This window comes from Chelmon rostratus, chromosome 21, assembly GCF_017976325.1.
Source record: "Chelmon rostratus isolate fCheRos1 chromosome 21, fCheRos1.pri, whole genome shotgun sequence".
NCBI lineage: Eukaryota > Metazoa > Chordata > Actinopteri > Chaetodontiformes > Chaetodontidae > Chelmon > Chelmon rostratus.
Genome location: NC_055678.1, coordinates 12,672,937 through 12,698,587, shown reverse-complemented (window position 1 = coordinate 12,698,587; position 25,651 = coordinate 12,672,937). Strand labels below are relative to the sequence as shown.

At 41.5% G+C, this 25,651-nt stretch overlaps 3 protein-coding genes across 3 annotated transcripts; all 3 read left to right on the top strand.

Moving 5' to 3' along the window:
• The first annotated feature begins 638 nt into the window (after nucleotides 1-638).
• On the top strand, nucleotides 639-2,084 carry LOC121625300 (tripartite motif-containing protein 16-like). The gene is made up of 5 exons (XM_041963387.1): nucleotides 639-690; nucleotides 1,158-1,199; nucleotides 1,289-1,351; nucleotides 1,451-1,590; nucleotides 1,674-2,084. Exons 1-5 carry the CDS (start codon nucleotides 639-641, stop codon nucleotides 2,082-2,084), a joined length of 708 nt encoding a protein of 235 aa, XP_041819321.1.
• Nucleotides 2,085-12,854: 10,770 nt separating this feature from the next.
• Nucleotides 12,855-17,002, top strand: LOC121625299 (pleckstrin homology domain-containing family A member 4-like). The gene is made up of 11 exons (XM_041963386.1): nucleotides 12,855-12,923; nucleotides 13,026-13,124; nucleotides 13,237-13,309; nucleotides 13,407-13,507; nucleotides 14,294-14,412; nucleotides 14,513-14,725; nucleotides 14,848-15,139; nucleotides 15,710-15,769; nucleotides 15,955-16,074; nucleotides 16,819-16,882; nucleotides 16,974-17,002. Exons 1-11 carry the CDS (start codon nucleotides 12,855-12,857, stop codon nucleotides 17,000-17,002), a joined length of 1,239 nt encoding a protein of 412 aa, XP_041819320.1.
• Nucleotides 16,752-23,998, top strand: LOC121625129. Its single transcript, XM_041963189.1, has 14 exons — nucleotides 16,752-16,878; nucleotides 16,974-17,054; nucleotides 17,326-17,478; nucleotides 17,599-17,697; nucleotides 17,948-18,056; nucleotides 18,747-18,820; nucleotides 19,225-19,329; nucleotides 19,422-19,512; nucleotides 19,761-19,816; nucleotides 20,319-20,453; nucleotides 20,532-20,942; nucleotides 21,624-21,745; nucleotides 21,844-21,953; nucleotides 22,398-23,998. The coding sequence occupies exons 2-14, from the start codon at nucleotides 17,046-17,048 to the stop codon at nucleotides 23,591-23,593; spliced, it is 2,670 nt and encodes an 889-aa protein (XP_041819123.1). The 5' UTR covers nucleotides 16,752-16,878; nucleotides 16,974-17,045; the 3' UTR covers nucleotides 23,594-23,998.
• Nucleotides 23,999-25,651: the final 1,653 nt, after the last annotated feature.

Below are 25,651 nucleotides of genomic sequence, written 5' to 3'. Positions count from 1 at the left end.
GCAAAATGTTAAATATGCAAAAGTATGAATAAATAATAAAATACTGAGTGAGGCTCACTTTGTCCTGGTTTGTTCATCCAGATATTATATAGATAAGATAAAACTTGATTTATCCCTAGCTGGGGAAATTTGGAATATAATAATATGCAAAAAGCAGTGCTGCACATGTTCTAAATGAATTTCCGTCATCAGTTCATCAAGTTCAGTTTGGCTCAATGTGATGTAGAAGTTCACATTTTCATTTCCTTAAGGTGAGCCTGTAGCATTACACCACTACCTACATAATATATGTTATACTGACAAAAACAGGTCTGACAAGACTGACAAGCCCAGTTTTTGCGTCTTACTTTCAGTCATGTTTGCAACCATATTCTTGCTTTTCTGAACACACTCCTAAAGTTTCCGAGGTGTCAAATGCCTGCACAGGAACCCCTTATATCCATATGTCAAGGTCGGGTGCATACACCCCCTTGACCCCCTGCTGAGAACCCGTTCCACTGACCTCGACACCTCTTTCAGACACTCCTGACTGAGGGTATAAAAGTCAAGTGGAAGACGAAGACTTCGCACCTTGACTTTGGATGAATCAAAGTTTTTCGAAAGCCTCTGAACGTGGATTATTAGCACGCAGCCTCAAGATGCCAACTAGACCCAGTTCTGCAATAATCCTGTCAGAAACCAACAAACAAGGTACAACAAGCTTTGTACGATGAAAAACCATTCTATTTACACTATCTATTAATATTCTATTTGTTTATTTTTGTTAGCATCCTCTCAAAGGAGTGAAGTTGAGTACCTGCTGATACAGTTGCTGACAGATGTGTGTCTCAGCAGAGAGTTTAATACAAACCTGCTTGTTTGCCTGCTGAGACTTTAAGGCAGGTGACTTTACATGTGCACTTTGATGCTGAACATCGTTCTCTCTGCCGGCTCCCACCTGGATGGCGGTAGCTACCATGTCAAACACTGGATTTTGGATTTTGCTGTGTGTGGTGGTGTCACGGCAAAATGAAAAAATGCTGCCATAATGCTAAAATTCCTCATCAAGCATCGTGTTTCACATCAGGACCGTTAGAGGGTTGCGTCATGTGTTTGTGTGAAACAGGATACAGCTCTTCACATCTTCGCAGTTTAACCTTTGACCTTGATCTTTTTAGGGAAGAAAGTTAAACCCAGGAAGAATGAGAAGACAAATGCAGGTAATGGACTTGAGGCATTCATTAATCTGTTCACACTCATTATGTGGTGAGCATGAATTTGTATTTAAGGCAGTTTCCTCTCCCTGCAGAAAAAGTTCCTGTTTATGTACCAAACATCCCAGAGCCAACACGCAGAGCTGAGCTGATGAAGTGTACAGGCAGATTTTTTTCTCTCAAATACTTTAATGTTCAGTGACATTTCCAGGGTTTATTTTTTTAAAAACTATCATTGCTTGATTTTTTTCCTGTAGACTGGATGAATTTGTGTTTGGACGATAAGACTGCCAACAAGATGTTGTGGATTTCTGACAGCGGCTCTAAGGTGTGCCGTAGAACTGAGGAGGTTTGTCCTGTTCTGGATAGACCAGAGAGATATGAGTACTCTCCACAGGTAAGTCAGAAAACAACTCTGATACATTCAGAGGCTGTCTGAGTAAGAAACAAATCTTCTTCTTTTTTTCCATTTCTTCAAAGGTGGTGTGCAAAGAGGCTATTTGGAACATGAGGGCTTACTGGGAGGTGGAGTATTCGGGGTGGGTGGTGATTGGTGCCGCATATGAAGGAGCAGGACGGAGGGCTCATTCTGGGCCGAGCGGCCTTGGAGAAAATGAGGAGTCCTGGGGTCTGTGTTGGTCGGGAACATACTACCAGATCTGGTTCAACGGTATAAACAAAGACATAAAGGATGTCCCTTATTGCTCCACCATTGGAGTTTACATCGACCAGCCTGCAGGGATTATAAGCTTTTATACTGTAACTGGCGAGGGGGCAGAGCGGGAGGTTAAACTGCTGCATAAAGTTAAGACTTGTATCGACAAAAAGATCCTTCCAGGTTTCTGGATGGGAATCCAGTCCTCATGCTCAATAATAAAGAGGCCAGAATGAACCGTTAAAGCTAAAACTTATCAAATGTGTGTTGATGTGGCTTTTGCTTTATTCATATATTCCTGTAATTCTAATTTAATTAACCTAAAATTGTGTTTCATTGTGTTTTTGAGAGATTTTCACTATTTTTGCGTATTTATTTGTCTGATACTCCTTTGTTGTCTACTGTATATCTGGTTCTGTAGCTTCTTAATCTGAAATAAAGAATGTATTACTATAAATGAATGCTTATGTGCAATTATTGTTTAATCAAAATATTCTTTTCTTTTGTCATGTTTATAAAGTTTGACTACCAGGACTGGATTTTCTCATATTTCAAGTTCAATATCTGTTGTTTCATGTACATTTTCTATAGATAACCATTTGAAATGAGATTAGCCCTTGAGCTAATTTATGGTTTTTGAGTTTTCTGTCTAATGGGTGAAGGACTTTGGGTGTTTCCAAGTTATGGTTGCACACACAGTCTAAAGAGCCCACAGCATTGATCCCCTCTGGATTTTGCTGGGTAAAGAAGAAGGAGTGAGAATCGCTCCCCTCTGGTTTAAGGGGGCTCACTTTGATATGTGAGAGGCTCCAGCTTGAAGATCGCTTTCCTAGTTTGACGGGTGGGCCTCGACTCCTGCCGCCTTCACACCTAAAGCACGAGCTTAACAGGAACTAAAAGTGGGACAAACACAGAACATTCACACTCCTGGAGGCCCAGTGCATCACGCAACCTCATTCAGCAAGTGCCATGAAGGATCCCACAGAGCGACTACGTCATGCCAGTATCTCATACTTCATATTCGTTACACTTTGACTGCCGTCAGTTCTCTTACATACGATATAATGAATGTCATGGGTGACACAACTTGGGTAAAGATATACAAACATGTATTAACACATTAACGCTTAGTTGGACAGACCATTAGAACCTCCACTTTCCTACACCAAGTGGGTCAAAAAGGATCCATATGATCATTATTTGTATTAAATGACAATGTGAAAACAATATGAAGATCGATCGTAGAGATGTACTCCCCTCAGCTTCACAGAGCTGTAAAGCAAGTTTCAGCTCCTTGTTTAGCTGCTCAGCCCACAACTTTATTGTTGCGTTGTATTGTTTATTGTTTATATTCACTCTCATCACTCTCATAGTGATGATATACTTGATGCAAAATTTTGAATATAGCACTTAAAGAGCCATGTATTTCCCTCATGAGTTGGTGGAGACCAAAACCAGAGCTAAAAGAGAGTGAAAATTGGACTTACGCTCATCAGGTGGACACAAACGCGACTGCATTTTTTAAAAAACTTGCTAACAAGTTCTCCATATCTACTTAAGACTTAAGTTTTCCCTAAGTGGCTAAAAAAAAAAAAAAAAGTATAATATTATACTGGCAGTTTAATAAAAGATAAATGCTTTCTTTGAATTTTTGTTCAAAATGACAATTAGAATTCCAGATTTAAGTTTTGTAATGTTCATCCGTCGTTTAACATTAAATGATCAAACTTTAATAAAATATTACCTTTGTAAGTCATGCTCATGTACTGTAGGCTATGCTACTTAGCCACTAATGTCTTGTTGATGCATGCATGAAACAGCTCGGCTCAACTCGACTCCCTGAAATCATAACAAGATTTCTGAGGAATAAACAAATCAGGTTTGTAATATTTGTTGTAAAAAAATGAAAAAAGAAGAACCTAGACCAGACGGGTCATTTCTGACATGCACCACTGAGAAGATCGACAACAAATTTAGCATCCTGTTCTTTTTGACAAGTTCTGCCGTTATATTTGCATCAAAATTCAAAGGTCAATTTTAACCATCTGCTGTAGGTATTCAGGCCAAATTACCAATGGGATACTTGATGCATATTTTTGCACATGGAGGTTGTCACAACTCAAAAGCAGCTGTGGAATCCACTTCATAAATTTAAGAATAACTTCAAAACAAATATTCGTCTCACTAGCTATAAAACGAACCAAGATTTCCTTACATATACGCATACACAGTACAACTGCTGACACGCGCCTAACTCTGATTTATGTGGTGGTTTCTGTGATGAGTAGGAGTGAGAATTTACAGTCAGTGAGCTTGACAGCTAAACCTATATGACAGGTATAAACAGCCATCGCGGACCAAAGAAAACACAACTGGAGATCATGATCCAAGAATAATCAGGGCACCGGAGCGCCAGCGCCCTACATGTTTCAATCTGGATGTGGTGTATCTGGACGGGCTTATGCGAGGCATGTGAGTGAGTGGTAACTCTAAGCCTGTGTCATGAGCAAAGTGGTATAAGCTATATAAGTGACACATATAGCATGACATATAGGCTGGAGGGGAGAGTGCCCCACATTTAAAGCTGCTGTGTGCTCTGCTTTGCACACAATCGGAACGCATTAAAAACTTCAAATGAAACTTTAAATGTCTTCCAGCGCAACAAAGTCACTTCTGAGCTTCCTGATGAACCCACATTTGACTTCATTTCTGAAAGAAATAAAGTGTCAAGAGTATAATCTATTAACAGCTTTAAAAGATAGAAATCAGTTTTCCTCCGTCAGTGTCCTCAATTTGTCATGTGTCACTTGTGCAGCAGCTCAATGAGTTGAGTTCAGTAGCAGTTTCTCAATTACATCCACTCAATGAAGTCCTATGATTTAATTCCTGCCTGCTCCAACACCAATCTATCAATTATGTGCCGCACTCATTCATTTGGACACTACTGGTCCCGGCAGATTTACCGTCATGTAGCTGCTGGCCCTCGTTCAGACGGTTTACAGTCAAACGTGGCCTGGTGGGAGCATCGATTACATGTTCTCTCCTTCTCTGCCTGGGTATGTATGTAAAGAATACACACACATCTCGATACAGCATACATACACACAACTCCCATTCATCTTCTCCATGTCTGCTGTCTGTCCTGCACATAATTACAGACCCCAATCTAGGACATGTGGCGCTCCGATAGTGCACACAGCGTGTGACACTGGGATAGCGGGTCAAGGTCTGTCTGTGGTTATTGTTGCAAGTTAAAGTAAAAGAAGTGAATGTGTTATAATGGCCCACGCGACTGTTATACTGATATAACACTTATACTGATATTACATTTTATTATGTATTTTGTTTTATTTTGATGCATTAATGTTAAAGCTGGATTTTACTGCTGTACTTTGTTGAGGTGGAGCTAACTTTGAATTCTTTTGTGTTAAACTGAAGGTAATGATGAATCTGCTGATTATTATTTTTTGATTAATCAGTTGATTGTTTGCTTCGTAAAACTTCGGGAAATAGTCAGAAATGTTCATCAGCATGAGCCAGAGCCCAGAATGACACCCCGACAAGGCTTGCTTGGCCAAGCAATAAAACAAAAGGGTCTTTTTTGTGTGTAATACTTGTAATAGGGCCTTTACTTGTAACGTCAACTATAAACCTCAGGTTGCTCATATAGGAGTGCTTTAATTATTTATGATATATTATTAACTTGATTATTACTTTATTTATTATTTTACTGATGCAAAACAACTGTATTTCATTTCATTTCAACATTATAACAGCATAAAAATCTGTGTTTAAGTGTCGGGGGCCAGTAATTGTATTAAAACACCAAATTTAAGTGCAATAACACGGTCTAGTCTTTTGTAACTACAGTATTTTAGGATTTTGGATCACGAATTGTGCCTTAAATCCATGACAACAACATCTAGCACATTAATATGCATGAATTCTGCTAATGCTTCACTGGTTTATTCTTTCTGTATGTTTTGGTACAACTGTGGTGGAGTACCAACTGCACTATTTTAATGTGCTTGTATAGTCTTTCATTATCTCTATTTAATGTTGCTTTATATTTGAACTCCATTACATTTTAGGGAACTCTTGTACTTGCCACTCGACAACATTTAAGCATAAAAACACAGTGATGACCTTTTGCATAGAATAGTTATAGGTTTAACCCTCGTATTGTCTTCCCATCTACTATATGACAAACACTTGAAAACGGGTCAAAATTGACCCGAAGTCAATAGGAGGGTTAACTACCCAGCATTATATAAAGTCAATGTCATTTGCTCAGCATTCACCAGAACTAAAAATTGCACTTACAATTCAATGTATCAATAATATTAATCCAGTCCAATAACAATATATTACTGATCATAGGGGTTTGACACTTTAGGTACATTTTCATACATCTATAACTGCTCTCAAGTAACATTCTGAGCACAGAGCAGTAAATTTACTTGTAAAAGAGTATTTTTAGATTGGAATATTACTACATGTACTTCAATAAAGGATCTAAAAACTTCTTCCATCTCTGTATAGGTGTCTTTTTTGGGTTATTCATCTGCTTGTGAACAGCCATGTTTGGTCGATGGTGTTCTTTATTACTTAGGATAACAGCACCATCTTCTGTCAACGCTGATGCATTACAAGCCAGATATGCTGGCACTGGCTTCGGTGTACATATTCTTCTATAACACACGTATCCTGTAAGAGCATAAAGCTTTTCTGTGTATTTTAGCCACATTTCATATACATTACCCAATGACTGGATTCACTTTTGTAATCCTGTCAGGTGAAGCTGGATGTGATGCACAAAATGATCAAACAGCGTCACCTGCTGGATTCTTGCTGTGTGTACACAACAAGAGGCAAAACATTTCAGACACAATGTGGACGATGTGCATGCTGAAATGGATTTTACTGAATCTGTACATAATATACTTCCCTTTGTATATGTTGACCTCCATCCAGTTGATATGAGAGTAACTTATTCATGTAGATTTGGTTGTAACCTAAGCAGTTTGCATGTGATTCAGCTTAAACACTGTGATCTCTCCTCTAAAATGTCCAGAATTGAATAGTGTACAGCCATTCACACAGATGCTGTCATTAACCTGCACTCATGCTCCCAACACACCGACACAACCACTGGAATATAAAGTAGTCACATCTGTAACATTTTTTTCCTGTTTTCAATTATAAGATTCTCTTTGGTTTTTCTGTTACAAGTCCAATAACTTTATTTCAGGCTGTTAACAATCCTATCTACACAAACAAGACACTTTAGCCACCACCTAATTCCATCAAGTCAAATACAATTTTACATAATTGAAAGTTTTATATAATTTGATCTTAAAATAAACTTCAAGCAAATCGTTGGCTTATGTTGATCTTTATGGTAAAAATGAGGTTTACTGAGGTTTTTCAGTATTGAGCAAAAAGTTTATGATATTTGTCAAATAAGTTCTGGTTTGACTAGGAATTTACCTGTGTAGCTTGTGGAATCCATACAGAGTAAAACACTGCCTAGTGAACACAGAAAACTCAGGGTGATCTCCTCACTACTCCTTTTTGTATCGAGCAATCTGGATGTCCGAAAACAGGAATTTATGTTTTATTGTCCAGAAACAACATTTGAAGCTGTTAGTTTAGTGAGTTATAAAACAGGTTCATTACGTGAAATGTTGTGTGAAGCTGTTGTATTGCACTTTAATCTGTATTTTTTAATGATGATTTTATGGATTTAAAAAAATTTGTGATGATAACCACCGTTTTTTTTTTTTTTTTTTTTTGGGGGGGGGGGGGGTAAACCTTACCTTATCTGAATAAGTAATGGTTATTAACTGATATTAATTAACTTTTATTAGTAATCATTAGGTATTACCCAGTAGCAATTAAGAGACATTACCATTCCCAACCTCCAATCACCAGCAAAGTGACGGCACGACACTTACACAGCTTTTACACAAATACAGCCATGCACAAAATTCATGCTGTCATTTAACTTAATTCTAATATACTGATAACATGTAACCCGTCATTTCAAAAATACAACAGTACACTTCCTCAGTAATGTAGATGTTTCAACAACTCCGTTACACAACAGTCAACACACTAAATCAGTTTTTACACAGTCACAAAGGAGCACTTTTCAACAAACGACAGCGCTGTCAGCATTGCAAAAGCTTAATGTGGCTAGCTGACTCTTCGTCAGGTAATTGACTTCATTGCTTCATTATACCTGAACATACTGTAGTACAAATACTTTCCTGAACCCAAATACACATTCATCTAACATGCAAGTCAAGATTTGACCATTATTATTAAGCTTGATAATCTATAATACACACGTCTCCATTAACGTTCATAATATAATATTTTGGACTATTACATCAGAACTAATACATACATACATATATGCATATAAAAAAGTGTCCTAATCACAAGCATTAGGGTAATTCTGTATTCATATTAATTATCACACCTTGCAGTCTGGTGTATCCAAATGTTTCTATTAGAAATAATGTAACCAGGGAGGCATGTCTATCATCTAATGCACATTCTTGTTCCTGCTTAAAGATCCTTTATGTTCTAAAAAATAAGTGCTCAGGCTTAAACCTGATCAAACAGCTTCCCAGCCCTCTTCCTGCTTGACAGTCTGGTACCAGCTAACTGTCTTTTGTCCAGAACCACATTTCCCATGAGCCTTGAAACCCAGTGTTCCTGCTTCCTGAATGAGAGCGCCCCACAGGTTGTTTTGTGTGTAACAGGAGATGATAAGTAGCCACGCAGCTGTCAGTCAACGGGGCTGATTGTGCAGCACGCTAAAAGGGAGGGGTCATAAATATCTAGGGGCAGACTGACTCATCCCCTGTGAGAACTGGAAATCCTGGGCATCTGAGGTCATGACCCCCCTGGTTAAAACCACATGGCCAGGACATGTGAGAGACTAATTATAAGATGGCATGATTACTATTTGGGTGTTGAGCAACGGTTTGAGTGTTTTATACCATTCAAGGTTGCAGGACTTTGAGAAACAGCATTTCCAGACACAGCTTTGGATATTCATCGCCGCTTTATTCAGAAATTTAAATATAGTGCCACCAACCAGCCGGGCCTTAAGGCTGCTTTCCTGTGAGAGTAATTTTAGACTTGACTTTTCTCCTATCTCCTTGTTCTTATCATAGCTCTTAAAATGCCTTTGATATCTTCCTCTTGTACAGCAATAATGCCAGCTCTCCTGAGGCGTCTGTCGCGGCCCGCTGCCGAGGATCAGCTTTCACTTCTCCTTTGAGTGCTTTTCTTTCTGTCTCGGTTTCTGATATTATTCATGACTAGAAATGCTCCCGCTCTCCTCACCTTAAAGCACTGTACACCTGCTCCCTTGCAGCTGGATTAGTGAAGCACCATCTCTCTCGTGTACCGCATGCGAGTCGAGTGTATTAGTGGTGCTTCAGCTTCTGTCTTCGGAATATTTGAAGAAGAGCTCGGCGAGACGCTGACTCAGTGCAGCAGAAAATCTAAATCGGAGCCCCCCAGCTGGGAGAATGCGTTTGCGTTGGATGTCTAGACTGACTAATTATAAAAGGATGGGATTATGTCTGATTTTTATATGCTTAGACTTTTTAACAGTAGATTTATGTGTGTGCTTTACAATAAACTGTAGGTTGTGAAAGATGTTGTAAGTTGATCTTTTTGAAACTTGTGATAGATGTATGATGTGTTTATCCAATCTGGACTGTTTTCCTTCATCCTCAATGTATAATTTCAGAGCTTTGGTTTGATTATTTGCTGTATTTCGTGAGTTCTGCTTATCAATTCGCAAGTGCAACAAGACCTTTAAGCCTTTGCACACAGATGTCAGAGCAAACCCTTCATACTCTGAATGGTTCGGCCCTTATCATGGGCGATAATTCAAGACTGGCATCCAAATCTTTAATCATCTTGACGCTACATCCAAATAGCTGGCGACTGAAATTCAAATAATGCAAAGGGCAGAGAAGAAGAATGGGAGACCAGCTGTTTTTTGTAAATTCCTAAGTCACAAACCCACACTCGGCAAAAGACAGAGAGGCTGTCAAGGGCAGGGTGAGAGGGAGGGACACTGGTGAAGAAGAAGAAGAAGAAGAAGAAGGGGGGGAGGACGAAATAAGGGGCTCACAGAGAGTGCACTGTTCGAGGACAGAAAGGCAGACTGAGTGTGAACAGCCAGCGTAGGTAGATCACCGGACGAACGCCGCTGTTGCAAGTCAGGACGGAGGCAAGGAGTGAGAAACGGAGAGGGAGATTCACACGTACGAGGAGAGAAAAGGAGTGTAGCGGGAGAGCGCCTGGGCAACAGAAGCTGGTGGTAGCCAGGAAGAGGGCAGCCAAGCCTGAGGAGATGCTGTGAGGAAACGTGCCAAGTGATGGAGCTCGAAGCAGCCAGCAGGCGGGCACAATTAGTCAGGTACAGCAATATGGTATTAATTATGATTTATGTCTCGGTTACAGGGAGATAATTGAGTGTATTTCAGGATTCTTTATTAATCCTTTATTTCCATTACTTTTATAAGTTTACAGTCATTTTCCAGTTTGTTACAAACTGAACAGAAAGACAACTGATGTTCAAGGTTACAGTGTTGTGAAGCAGTGATGTGTTGTATTATCTGTGGCTCAACTATTACAGGCCCACTGGGGGACTTTTTCTCAGCTTTGCCAGGCTGCGCTGTCCCAGCTGTATTTACCCAGCAACTTTTATGCCTCCTACAGCCCGGCGTTACTGTCTTAAGCCATGTGAAATATGCAGTGCACAGCCGCACTCACTGGGCCATCATCTCAGGCAGTGGAGTTATTGACTGTGGCATTGCCTTCCGTCACTACTTCACTTATCAAGGTCAAACGTATAGCAATGGTTTTGTTGACACTCAAAGACGTGAGAATGTAGGAGACATGCAAATGTTTTTGTTGATGGAGAAGGAGGATATTTTGCGGGGCAATGTATTCAACATGCTGCGCGTCCTGCTTCACATGATGCTCCGGAGTCCCTGGGCACCACAAAGCGCACTCTGTGTGGCACACAGACCCGCCGTTTGTCCTCCCTTCCATCCCTCTTTCGCATGTTAAGTCTTCTCCTCCCCGAGCAAGTGACCCCCGCTGATTAAGAAGGAGATTTTCCAAATATTTCACAACACCCACGTAACCCCCAGCGGCTGAGAGGTTGTTAGTCTCTGCTCTCATCTCTCACAAAGACTTGATTGTCTTTTTTCTTATTTATTCCGCGTCTCACTGGTAGAGGGTCGTGGCCGATGCTGACATAGATTGCGGCAGCCAAACCACGTCGAACCTCCAGGTCACCCACGGGTGCTTGTGGTGGCTCGGTGCGAGATGTTTCTCATGAGTTCTTATCTTCAAATCCATCTGTATTGCTGTTTCATGAAGGTCAACAGTATACTCACAGTTTAGATGAGCTGTAGAATAAACCTTTGCTAGTGTTTTCAGTCGTCATGTGAGTTTGTAAATGAATGCATCATTAAACATGACATATGTACATAATTACATACATGAATGAATACATACATACTATATATGTACATATATACATACATAAGCATTTTTAACTTTACTTTATATACTTTATATGTATATGTTCATTATATAGTTGTGCACCACTAGTACATGGTTATACGAATGAAAGCACGTAGATTCTAAAAATTGTAATTCAAGAAATAGATTTTACACATTACTTTTTGAATAAATGCATACATAAATACAGTGCGAAAGTAGAAACTCAAGAAATAATGTTTGCTGTAATTCATAGAGAAAATGGTACTGTATATAACACTATAATTACTAATTTAAGACTTAAAAATAAGGAATTTAAGAAGAGAGATAAAATATACATAAACATCTTTATTAGGACCTGGCAAAGTAATATAAAACACAATAACACACATATACTAAAATCTAGCATCTGAGTGTCATAAAGTGTAAGTATGAATTTCCAAAAAATATATTTATAATAATATATTATTAATATATAATGCAGCAATAAGTGGGTTGTGCAGTAGGTGCAGGTGCACAACACATGCTACCATGTGACCTGCAAGACCAAATATGCTGATAAATCCTTGCATTCATGCGCCTGAGGAGAAAGCATGAAAACTCAAACCTGTGGCACCTTGAACCCCACCCCTCCCTACACATTTGTGTCCAGCACGCCACTTCACTTGCCCTGCTCCTCACTCACTCTTTTATCCCGCTTGCCTGTCCTCGGCCGTCCACGCTGCCGTTCTGCAGTTTGGGACGCATTCCAAATCCCTCTCAGGCTCTCATACCCGCCCGTCCCTGCTGCCAGATTGGTTTTCACACTGTCCCGGGCCCCTCCCTGCTACCACGGCGACGCAGCTGTCACCTGTCAGTTTCATGGCGGGCATGCACGCCGGCCTGTTGTGGCTCAGAATAGAATTGTGGGAGAGTTTCACTGGAAGTGGGAGAGCACAACACCAAGTCTCCGATAGGATGAACAGCTGACCAGGAAAAAAATCTCAACTATACGGGAATGTGGCATTTGTGTGCTCGGAGGTAGCTGGGTGCTGTTCATGGGAGCGACTGACTGCTTCTTCAGAGAGAGACTCTGGTTCACATTGAGTTGGTAAGGCCTTGTGTCTTAGTCTCACTCAGAGCAGGTGGCTGCAACCAGTTCATTCAAATGTGTACACTGAGTATCATTATTGGGAAGTGCTGTTCAGGGATCTTTTTATTACAAGATTGCTATTGTTAATTAATTAATTAATTGTTGATTATGACCTTGAATGAAGCCATACTTTCTTATTTATAGAAACACCTGTGTAAAGTTAGGCGTAGGTTGTAGTTGGGTTCCAACACAGTAAAAACTAATGATCCAGATATGACATTTTGAATGTGTCATTTGCATCCAGCTCTGATGTTTCTAACCTAATTTTATGACTTTGATCTGTTTTCAGCTGTAATCTATATATAATGGTTTCTGTTTCCACTGCAGAATGGATGACCAGGACAGGGTGAGCCAAGCATCCAGTGTGGCCACTATTTCCTACTTTCCCGTCATAAAGGTTTGTTTTAAGTTTGTGTTCTTCTATCTTGTCATTATGTGCATGTGTGAAATGGTTTATTGTTATTGCTCACGGATGCATTATTTCCTCTTTGGCTGACAGGAAAGTGACGGAAAGGTGCAAACGTTTGGGAAACGGTGTCAGTCTGCCAAGAGAGACCCCAACTGTCCTGTGGTCATCAGAGGATGGCTCAACAAAAAAGTAAGTCTCCAAACGCGGCCCACTTAACGTTTTCTAACACCATCCTTGCATGTAGAGGAGTGTGTGACTGAGTTGAGCAAAGACAAGCCTCTAATTAATCTTCCTCCTGCAGGACAGCTCTGGTTTGAAGCTATGGAAGAGGAGGTGGTTTGTCCTCTCCAACTACTGTCTGTTTTACTATAAAGGTACACAGCTTGTGCCCCAGCACTTTGTGTCCCTTGTGCTTTGATTGTACAACAATGCATCTCTTCTTTTGTTCACTTCTTTTCTGTCCGCCACCAGACAGCAGAGAAGAATCTGTGCTGGGCAGCATCCCACTCCCGAGCTACAAAATCCTGTTCTGCACACCCCGAGAATGCAAGAACAGGAAGTTCACCTTCAAGGTATCGTCACTCATTCAATTTAGGGGGATCATACGAGAAAATTTAAGCCCTCTTCATGTACAGTGGAAGATTAATGCATATTTAACATTTGATGCTAAGTGTTGTTGTTGTGCTCCAAAATATACTTTTATGAAACAGTATTTAAGATAATCTGAACACACCAAAGGCTCCAATCAAGATAAAAAGCACTCGATGAAAAAATTTAATTGTGTTTGATCAGTATTGTGGTCACTTAGTTTATTCCAGCGGTAAAAGGTACGTTCATTTAAGTACTGTACTGAAATGCAAATTTTAGGTACATGTACTGATTTTGTTATCAATCTATAATGAAAATAAGCAGTAGTTATGCAAAATAGTTTTAAAAAAATTAGCTCCACCTCACCCAGCTACAACAGTAAAATCTTTATTTTATCATTTATGAATAATAAGAATCTAACGATATAACATTTAATAGAATATACAGACAAAAGGGGCATTTTTTTACTTTTGAAACTTACTATGTTTGTCTGATTATATAACGTTCTTTTAGTGATTTTCAGCTCAGGGCTTTTTCTTGTAACAGAGCATTTTTACTGTGTGGTGTTAGTACTTTTACTTAAGTAAAGGATCTGAAACCTCCACCACGGGTTTATTCAATTCATCAATTTCAGCTCAACCATATATGTCACCATCAAAAGGATTCTGGTCTTGAGCTACAGCGCATTTAAAACACAAATCCAGGAGCGCTGATGCTGTATGAGGGGAAAGACAACAGTTGAACACTGTGAATAATCTCTGTAAAACTAGGTGGTGCACCAGGGAATGCGTTCTTATTTCTTCAGTGCTGACACTCAGGAGGATATGTTGGGTTGGGTCCGAGCCCTCAGTCAGTCTGCTATGATGGAGCCAGACAGCTCCCTGAACAGGTACAGCACCAGTCACCATGAGGTGTTATACACTGAATATCAAGCGCTTTTCATGAATGCACTCGCTGACCCTTTTCTGCTGCATCTCTCATCCTTTCAGGCGGTGCTCAAGCTATCAGGATTTCACACAGATAGGTGGCAGCAGTGAATCAGTGGACTTCCCCAAACCCCCGTCTGATGGAGAGGGTCCCTCCCAAAAGCACAGGCACATCAGCAGGACTCTGAGTGAACCGAGTCAGCTCACCGGGGGGAGGATGGGGACGTCGCACTCCGAGCGCAGGGGGAGGCGGAGTGTGCGTCAGAGAAACAGCAGGTTGTCAAGTCATCTCTGTGTGCGAAAGGCACATATTTTAATCCCAGTGGTTTGCTCAAAGGGAAAAATAATCAGAGAAAGGTCCCAGCTTTAGCGTTCCGTGCTGTTTTCTCTCCAAACAGAACACCCAGCCCTCCTGATTTTAGCCGAAGAAGGGTTTGTGGTCCAAACCAAGAGGAAGAGTCTCTCCCTGGCCAAAACACGCCACCCACGCAGACAGAAATGATGGGGACGGGCTCCTTGACCTCAAGAGGTCAGCTGGGTTCGCGACCTCACACACCGGTGGGACGGGTGGACATTCGACCCCACGATGACTCAGCCATGGGGCCGCAGATGCTGTACTACACACCTGCCTCACCGAAGCTGGAGTTCAAATCCACCCCGAACACTCCAGGCTCAGAAAGGTGGCAGAATGTAAGCAAGGTCAGCACTTATGTTGATCGTAAATTAAACTCCAACAGCCTGGGTTCACCATATAGTGATAGAATGACACGCTTATGAGGGAATCAATCAACCATAACATGTGTCCTGTTCAACTATAAGTGTATTTAAGTCAAAAAAGTAGTTAGTTTTAACTGTATATGGGCTAGTTTTAACTGTATATGGGCATAAAAACTCAAACCACACAAATTTAAATAAATGTGTCAAGTTTACAAAAATTAACAATGTCAGACTCTTTAATAATATTAATGCATATTTATAAACCACATTAGCATATTTTATTTCAAATAAATATTGTGGTTATGTACTGTACAATAGGTTTATCCAAAATGCAACTTCAGGAATTTGAGTTTTTCAGCTAATTTATTCCTAATTGTTTTACGGATAGTTTAATGAAAGACACAATGTAGTATCCAGTGTTTTGGAGGCTTGATCCACATGGAGAGTAAAAGTCAGGATATGGAAGTGCTTCACTTTATGAAAGTGCAATATTTACCTGCTGGAGTTCCTTCTTAACACATCTTGTCTTTTGATTGTTTACAGCCAACACCTACATATGGTTCTGTCCATCATATCTCGAGTGGGAGAAGACCTTTAGGAAAGGTGATTATAGTGTTAACAATATGTTACTGACTTAAGTAATAACATTAGATTGTTACTGAGTAAAACTACTTTAACAGGTTATTGAATAAGATGAATTTCACTCACTGTGCGCAGTAGCACAGTATGTTTTCTATGATGCAATGTGCTGTCTGTTCTCTTCATACACATGCTGTCTCTCTCTTCAGAGCTACTCCACAGGGGCGCATGCAGACTTACTGCCCCCTTTGCCCCCCTCATCGAGAGCCACACACGCTCCCCACCCCCCACACCACCACCACCACCACCACCACCATCACCGCAGCAATGTATCTGTCTGTGTGCTACCGCCGGCTATGGTACAGGCCGCCCCGCTGCGCTCTGTGTTCTTATGGTGTCCTGTGTGGTACTTTCAAACTGTGTTGTTCTCTTTCTACATGGACGTTCTCATGAATGTTGTGTGTGCTGTGGTGTCTCCAACCACACAGACTGTTTGTATACAGACCTTGTGACACTGTCCCACACCGTTATGTGTATGTCTGGTTTAAAGTCCATGTTATTGTACTGTTTTGTCACTAATGCTTATCGTGTGACTAATAAATCATATATTCTGCTGTTTATTTTTTAATGTTTTTAATTGTGGCTATATCTGCCTGTTTTGTCTAATGATGATGAGTTCTACCATGATTATAATACATGAAACAAGCAGATCTTATGAAAGTGCATTCTGATTAATTTTCTCTCACATTCACGACCAAGACACACGCCGCGGCCTCTGTTTGTGTTTAGTGAAGCTTGTGCTGTGCTCTTTTGAGCGACAACAGCTTGGTCTTAACATTCAGGCACTGACACTGAAGCGTACAGTCAGTAGCCTCTACCAAAATGCACTTATATGTATGAACTGAACTGTAGTGAGCACATTTCATAGTTTTCATGAAAAAGATTACATAAAAAGATTCTAATCCAATATTTTTTCATTAATATCACATGCTGATAAAATCTGGCCAACAAAAAAAACCCCACACAGTTAATAAAACACACTGTAACAAAATGATAACCTTGATGCATTTCAGGGCCCGAAGTCTGACCCGAGGGAAACCCCACCCATCAGGCCTCTTGAAAGTGATGCAGATGTGAGTATTCATATGTCACCGTAACTGTCAGCAGGGTATATACGTCTTATTAGATGTCCCTCTCTGAGTAGACAGTTTGATTCTTCCCTCCTCAGGCTGTGTTGACGAGGCTGTGTGGGTGTGACAAGCTGCTACAGTCTCTGTCTGTAGAACTGGCCCAGCTACAAATGGATAAGGTCAGTAATTACCCCATAAGACGACAAATTTAAGGCCATTTGGACAAGTCATGACTAATAAATGTGTTCTCTGAAGGCTAATGCACTGAATATACAGGCTGATGGTTTGTTGTACAAACTAATCAAACAACTCAAAATATCTAAATACATTTTAATGGTTTTAGCGTACAGAAAGGCCTATTTTCTGTATTATCTGTATTCAGGCAAATAGCAGTAGCAAACAGCATATTGTGACAGTTTTTTCAGCTTTTTTTTTTTTCCCTTGTTGCAGGACAGTGTCCATTGTGCATTAGAGGTGTCCAGACTGCAGCTGGAGGAGTGGAAAAGCCAGGGACCCATGGCCCAGGAAGAGGCACTGACCCAGAAGGCTTTGCTCCAGGAGGAGCTGGTCACCATCCGGGCCAGAATGTGTGACGTATCACTGGTGTGTATTAAGCCAAGGGGCAGTGAACCAACAATAGCACTGCATAAGTAGTTAATATATTTTTATATTCAGTGTGGATTTTTTTTTATTGTTCATAAATCTTCTGATCTTTTAATTCAGGAAATGGAGAGAGTGTGGAGCCAATATGAGAGAATGGAGAGTGAACTGTCGGTTATCCGCTCACACCTTCAGCACATCTGTAACTTTGGAGTGCCACAGGTATTTCTGCACCAAAAACAGGGTACTTCTTCACTAATATAATAAGCTTGGTTAACATATACACACTGCATCTGCTGTAAAGCCTCTCTATCTCACCCTTAATGCGAGATAAACATGCTAAAGTGATTTGTTTGAGGTCCAACTGTGAGCCACTCTTAGCCACTTACCTTAAAATGACAAATGTCTTTCCACGAATCAGTAAGGCTTGCGCCTGAAGATAATTCATGATTCCTTTGTTTCTGTTTCTCAGGAGCAGTCTCAGGCCCAGAGAGAGCTGTGGATGATGGAGGACATCCTGGCTGGACTGAAGGTCAACAGGGATCACTTCCGCTTCCTGTTGGGACTGCAGAGGCACCACAGTGAGCATCGGCACTCCCTCGCTGTATTGCCTAGAGTCTGTGGCTTGTGCACAAGTTTATACTGTGTAAATGTGCCCGTAGACTCTAACAGTGGAGAAAAATAAGGTTTTATTTCAGTGCACATTTAAGATGAAACTAAAAGCAGTAGTTTACAATATAAAAAACAACTAATGTGGTGATCAAAAGCAGCACCCACGATGCTGCATAGGTCTACATTATATATTAAAAAAATGTGCAGTACATTGAATTGTTGATTGTTTGATGATCAAGAATTCCTAGAAGAGTGGATGGATGCAGTGAAGTGAATTAACTCAAGCTACACCAGGCATGATGATATGTAAAAATCCAGTCATCCCATCACCATAATGCACAAGGCATCAATGCAGAAGAGGCTCTCAGTTCAGCTAAATTGCAAAAAGAAAATAAAAAATAAAAATCCTCTCTGCACACTGGAATGAATAAATCATGAGTGAACCAGAAAGTCTGAATCTTTTCATCACCTTCACCTGCGAGATAATGAATTTAAGTCGCTGTGCTGATGTCACATCACAGCCTTTTCGGTTTTGAAGTTGACAATGACTTCTTGTTTCGATCTGAAGCAGCCAAATGTGGTTCATCTTGATTATGCGCATGGAACATGACAATAGATGAACAGTGTCAACACTGTGACCTTTTCTGTCTCCCCCTCAGCGTTCCTGCCGGCGACTCCACATCCTGGATCCCCTGGCTCTCCCACAGAGAGGCTGCAGAGCGGCCTGCCAATGGTACGGCTCCTGTCCATTGTCCCTTTGTCAGTGACTCCTGGCGTTTGCGCTCGGCTTAGGAACAAACATGGGATTGTTGCCCACTCAAGGCGAAGGTTAAATCCATCTGCTGGCATCTAGACTAGATCTTTGAGGTGTTCTTCTTGCAGGCCTACAGTGCTTTAAAACCTACAATATATACATCTAATTACTGCAAATGTATTTATTTTATAAGCCAGAATCTGGTCTGTGCCATTTTTTTGCCGTCATCCAGATTAATGAGTGAGACTACAAATACAGATTGATTGTTGCATTGATGCTACATCTCTATAATATGTTGTGAGCACATGAATCTCCATCAGTCTGGTATGGGAGATCTTCTATCACAGTTTTCATCATATCCCTTTTGAAAATGATCCCTGCAGGATGTGGAGCAAGAACCACCAGCTCGTCCGCCGTTACCCCAGGAGCTACAGGAAAGCCACCAGAGAGGGGATCAGGGCCACGGCTGGACGGAGTCACCGTATGAGGTGTGAAATGTGATCATTATCAATGACAAACATGATTAAGTTTTACCTTTTTTTATTATTTATTTATTTATTTTTCTCTGCTTATGTTTCAGGGAATCTACAGCCACGCTGTTGATCCTGTGCAGAGAAGAGGAAACAGCGAGCCTGACCTCCTTAATGTGAAAGCACAGAAAGACGCATACGGTTGGTACAGACACAGTGCGCTCAATACAAATAGAGTCCATGGAAAGACTGATATTAATACACCGGCCTGTAAATTAATGTTTTCTGACACATCTAAGATGAAACAGCTTTAATAGGTGAATGTTTCAGCCCCCAATGGCTTTGTGTTGTTCTCCACCCTCATATTTCCTGTTTCTCTTCCTCCCTATCTCTCTGTCCTCCCGCCCATCCTCCCTCTATCCTTTCCTCTATTTTCATTTCACCTTTAGAATCTCAGCCAGCTTCAAAGTGGATGCCACCAGATACAATGAACCAGTCAACCAAGGTTTGATTCTTCACAATTTTCCGTTTTCTGGTTAACTATATCTGGATGTATGCAATGTGATCCAAAACGCTCCAAATATAGAAGCAGCCAAAGCTGATTTTTCCTCATTGCAATCACAGCCAAATTTCAATTCTTTGATTCTCTCATCTCCCTTGCAATTAGGGCATGTTGCAGTGCCTGTTCTAGGCGAGAGGGGGAGGCAGAGGCTCATGTCTCAGTGTAGCAGCTCAGTCTTCTCACTTCTGCCACCCAACCCCCCTTTCTCGCATGCTCACACACACACATATAAATAAACATACAGATGCAAGCAGCCATACATAAACTCATGCACGAATACACCTCTGCACAAACAGATGCAAACACACCGATTTGTTTGTCTAACTGTGTTGTTTGATATGCTAATCGTGGATTCTGGGTCTTGCTTTACCTTCTCTACACGCATATTGCTGAGGTGCAAGGTTCATAAATGACTCATATTCTAAACAGCCTATATCTTTTCTAGAAACAGAAGATGAGTGAAGAAGAGCAGATTGAGCGGATGAAGAGGAATCAGGAGAGGCTGAGTAATAGGAAGAAACTCCCCATATCCGCTCCAGGAGCCCAAGCCCAGAGTCAAGGCTCAGAGATGAGAGAGGAGGTCTGCCAAATCGTTCAGCAGATAACTGACTGAATTGTCAATATACATTTACTAACATTCACCTTCGTATTTCCTCAGGCCCCCTTCCCTCTGAGGGTGACACGAGTCGTCACAGCTGTACTCCCGTCCTCTCTCGTGGCCAGAAAGGTTTCTGTTGAGGATCCTCCGCCTGAGCTCGACAACCCACTGCCGGAGCAGATCCAGCCTGACATGCAGCAGAGGTTGGCTGAGCAGAGTAAAAAAATGTTGAACAAGCCACCCAGGCGTCTGTTGCTGGAGAGTCCTGATCGAAACCGGCGCTCTGCAGAGATGCACCAGGATCAGCCTGTTCAAAAGGCAAACAGGAAGCAGCAGCATCAGGGAGCACCAAGGTCCTCCAAGAAGGAGTCACGGTCAGAGGAGAGGAGAGCTGAGCCTGCCGAGGCCTCGAGGAATCACGTTCGAGACCAGGCAAGTTTAGGAAATGGAAGTGCAAGCTTGAACGTCAGGGTAAGAAGGAAATCAAAGACTCAGCATATTCAGAGAGATGATTACATACCATACATTTTCTCATCCACGGTTCATATCGTGTCGACATTGGTTTTTCTTCCTCATTGTTTGGAGTCTGCTATATGTGTAAAAATTATCAAATCCAACCATTTTTTTATTCTGACCTTTTAAAAACCCTAAATGTAGAAACATATTTAACTGGTAACCTTTCCCCAAGACACAAACTGAAATTGAACAGAAAATGAAGGAAAATATATTCATAATAGAGGCATATTGTGTCTTTATTAGTCATTATAAAGCACTTAGAAATGCCTTTTTCTGGCTTAGGGTCAAAGGGGGTTGGGGTTGTTCAAAGCTTTGGGTTGGGTTATTAAGATCATAACTGATGTACAACAACTTCCTTTATTACTATCAATAAGCAGTAATTCTGATGTTATTGCAGGAAATGCAGACAAAGGCATTAACAAGTGCTTTCTAATGAATAATAAAGGGCCAATATGCTACTAATACGCACAATAACAAGTATTTAATGGTGAGTATGTGTACCTTAATATAAAATCTCACCGTAACTGGCTACATATCCAAAGTGGATGAAGAATGATGCATGTTGCATTGATACAGTCATCCTGTAAGGTGAGGTCCTTGTGCTGTACAGTGCATAATGTGAAACTGTTTGAACAGGATGGGGAACGGCCCTCTGCCCTCCTGACCCCTGACATGGACCCTGAACCCTGTCTGACCCCCGAGCAGCGGGAGGCCAAACTGCGACGTGTAGAACGAATACGGGAGAGAGTCATAAGAAGGTGGGATATTTTCATGTTGAAAATTCTGTATATTTGTTGTATGTATATGACATCTCCACTAATCTATCTATCTATCTATCTATCTATCTATCTATCAGCGCAGTCAGAGAGAGTGCTACTACACACAAACAGCTGCCAATCAAGGGGGAGGGCCAGGAGGTGCATCATGTGGCCCCTGACGCAGCTAAGAAACAAAGGATGAGATCAGGTACGTGCGCACACACAAATAGGTTAAGGATTGTTATTACGGTCAAGCTGCTGAAACGAGGCTACAATTTAATCTTTTTTTAATTGCAATCACATAAGCTATTTTTTTGGGTGCACCGCAACAAAGTGGGTGCCAGCCCGTAAAAGCAAAAGTCTGTCCATGACACACTGAGTGATGAAGTTGCACTATTGATCGGTCGAGTGGCTGTTGCTCTTTCAAAATGAAGAGTTGCGAATAGCCTTCCCTTACATTCTCATGAGTCCTTTACAACGAGGCGCAGAAAGTCCTTGAGGTTTCGACCTGGTCTTGTTTTTTCTGAGAAGCTGTCATTCACTGGCCATTTTCTATAAAATATGTATCCGCGACGGCAATAGTAGTATCTGATGCTGACCCATTACTTACGCACTTACTCAGTGGCAAACTCTGCTCTGCTCCTGTCTTCAGACCATGAATCTTACCATGTCTATGGAAGCTGTGGGGATGCCATCCGAGGTCCGGCAGAACATCAGCTTTCTAGTGGAACATCTCAGGATGAAGATGAAAGAGAAGGACACATGAGAAAATCTCAGAGTCAAGACAAGTTTGGGAACAAAACACAGCACGTCGTTCACAGTGAAAGAACCGGGGTTGCCAAAACCAAGATCAAACGTCCAGCATCACCCTATCATATCTCATCCATGACAGTCTTCCAGAGAGATGGAGGCAAGGGATTTACAAGTTGCAAGGAGGGAGAGGCGCAAAAGCTTGAAGAACCTGCCGCTGATGACAGTGAAAGTGATGTTTCATCCTCCGATCTGAGAGCTAAGTGGTTCCTTTCCACCAACCAGTGGCAAGGGTTCATACCTTTGCAGATCCCCGGCATTGACTCGCTGTGCAGTGAGGAGATATCAGACACCGAGGACCATCCTGCATGCGCCGATGAAACAACTGATTCCAATGAAATGTCATCAGCCGTCAGTGAAAGCTTAGAGAAAATGAAAGAGAACCATTCACTCTTCTATAAGATCGCATGTGACATTAGCATTTCAGATACAGATATAACAAAGAATGATGGGAACTCAAATGCCCAAACATCATCCAGGACAGAAGAAGAACTGCCGATCGCTCAGTCTGTGCCAGATGAAGTGACTCTTAATGAGAAGCAAGAGAGCAAAGATACCAGCTTACATTTGCTGTCAGATGTTAATGAAAACAGTCTCTCAATTAATGAAAATCTCCAAGATTCAGCACTGGAAACACGAGACAGAGCAGCGTTAAATACCTCAGCCAGTCCAGCAAAAGAGGCTTGTGTCTATGAAGAGATCCCTCTAAAGGAAGGTGAAGAAGGTGGGTCAGAGAGAGTTAGAGAAACTACCCATGGAGCTCCTGTTCAGAACTCTGGTTCTGCTCAGGCCCCGGATGAAAATGCAAGAGAGGAACACAGTGGGGCGAAAAGGACAGACGACACGAAGGTGGACCACGAAAGATCTGAGGGGCCGAAGAAATGCCGCAGTTTTAGCGAGGAGAGCAAATTGACAGTCCAAGAGCGGGGCAACAACCACTCCATCACTTCATCCGGCCCCGTGTTTGAGGGCGGAGGCGTGATCCGGAGTGCCTCTTTTGGGAAGGCGCGGGTTACAGTACTTAGGACAAGTTTGTAGAGGCAAGAAGAGTGGCGGCGTAAGGAGCTTAAACGAACGAACTTGAGAAGGACAAGAACACAGCCAAGTGATTCATGGTAAAGGAAAATGCAGAGGAGGAGGACTCGAAGTGACTGAAGGATTTTGAACAGAACTTTGGATTCAAAATGGTAAAACGGGAACATATAATGAGAGAAATAATCAGAGCGTTTTGTAAACTTGAACATTTCCATTATTCATAATATGTGGTTTGAAATGGTTGCAGATAAAACAAAGTCTTAAGAAGATTTCATGAAAGCAAAGACTGTGTATGCAAATATGGTGCTGTTCTTGATGGCAAACACCAAACACCTTATGCGTGGTTGCAGTGGAATACGTTTGAGGTTAACACTTTCATTCCTCTCACAATATGCATCTAACATAACGCAGAAATGATACACAATGGCTGCTTGTGGATGGCAACATAACCCTGTCACTGTAACTAAATGTGTTTTGTATCTCAAATATCCTGATTAATAAACATGCGGTGTGTCTGACAGAACCATCAACACTCCTGCAGCTGATTTACATGCGCGACATATCGCATTTATGCCCCCCTCTCTTTTCATGCATCCGTTTTTGTTTGGTTTTTTCCTCAATGAAGGTCCCCCGGGTGCTCGGGTGCTGCTCTCTGACAAGCCCTGATGCAGAATTACACGGAGCCACTGAAAATGCCTTTGTCACTTTAAATCCTTGCCGTGTCTCAGTCGATGACATCATTGTCTGAGAACACATTACATCACCCCTTCCCAGGCTCTCTCTCTTAAAGACAGCACCACCTTATGTTTACTGAGCTGCACACACATTCACACACACACACACATGCACACAGAGCGAGAGAGAGACCTGCTTATCTGTTTACAAATGTGATATCAATATCAACATGCATATTAATACCAGTCTTAATGAGATTAAATTGAATGTGTAGGCTGGTGAGTTCACACTATGTGTCATTACATGCAGGACAGCATCTATAGATATGGCCAATGCCATAAATGTATAAATAAGATGCAAGTTGGCAGTTAGTCATAATCACACTCAAACATATTCCGGCCATGGTTGAACCGACATGCGTTTCCTACCACAATACACAGAGTAAAGACTGTCCTGAATGCTTTTTAAATAACTGTCTTTTGTGGACATACAGCAGTCATATCTCAAACATGCCACATGGCTGCAGCAGAATTTGGAAAGATGCTCAAAGTAGTTGAATATCTGTAATTTATGTAAACTGTTATTATTGTAAATAACTTTTGAGAGATTATTAACATTTTTGGGATTAGAATAATAGCACAAACATAAGCTTTTTCTTGTCTTTCTTTGCCTTGTCTGAAGTTGGGCCTGCAGAGCATCACCCCACGCGCACACATCATGCAGACAAAGTGCTGCTTTATGACTTTCAAAATCATTTGCGTGCATGCTCTTTATCATATGCACTCATGTATAAGGACTCAATTTTGGCTCGAGCTGCTGCCAAAAAACGCAATGTGAGCCAGTTGCAAGTAAAATGTCTGTCAGTCATCTTGCGCTCCTCTCTGATATTAATACGCGCCGTATAATTAATCAGGTGTGTTGATTGGCCCACGAGTGCGCGTGAGTGCGTGGCGCGCGCGTAAATCACAGAGATGCGGAGAATGCTGAGAGAATGTTTCTTTAAGACCCATTACCTTCCAATCCGACAGAGGGGGAGTCTGTGGTAAGGTGGCGTATCGTCTCTCTCCGCGTCCCCCTCCTCGCCGTTTACATGTGGAGACGAGAGACGAGGGGAAGGGGGCGAAAAAAAAAAACATTTCACATATAGTAAGCTTTGCTCCGGTTTTGGATGAGGGGCACGGACGCCGAGGCTCGATCCGCGGGAGATGGACTTAAGGGGATATTTAACATCAAACATGGACACTACGGGCTCCCCGCGATGACTGTGGTAAGGATGCAACTTCACACCGCCCCATCGCAACCCAGTTTCCGCTGAGGGGGAAACGATGTGCATCGGAAGACGCAGAGGAGGAGATGTGCATGCACTAATGTAACGATAAAGGCGTG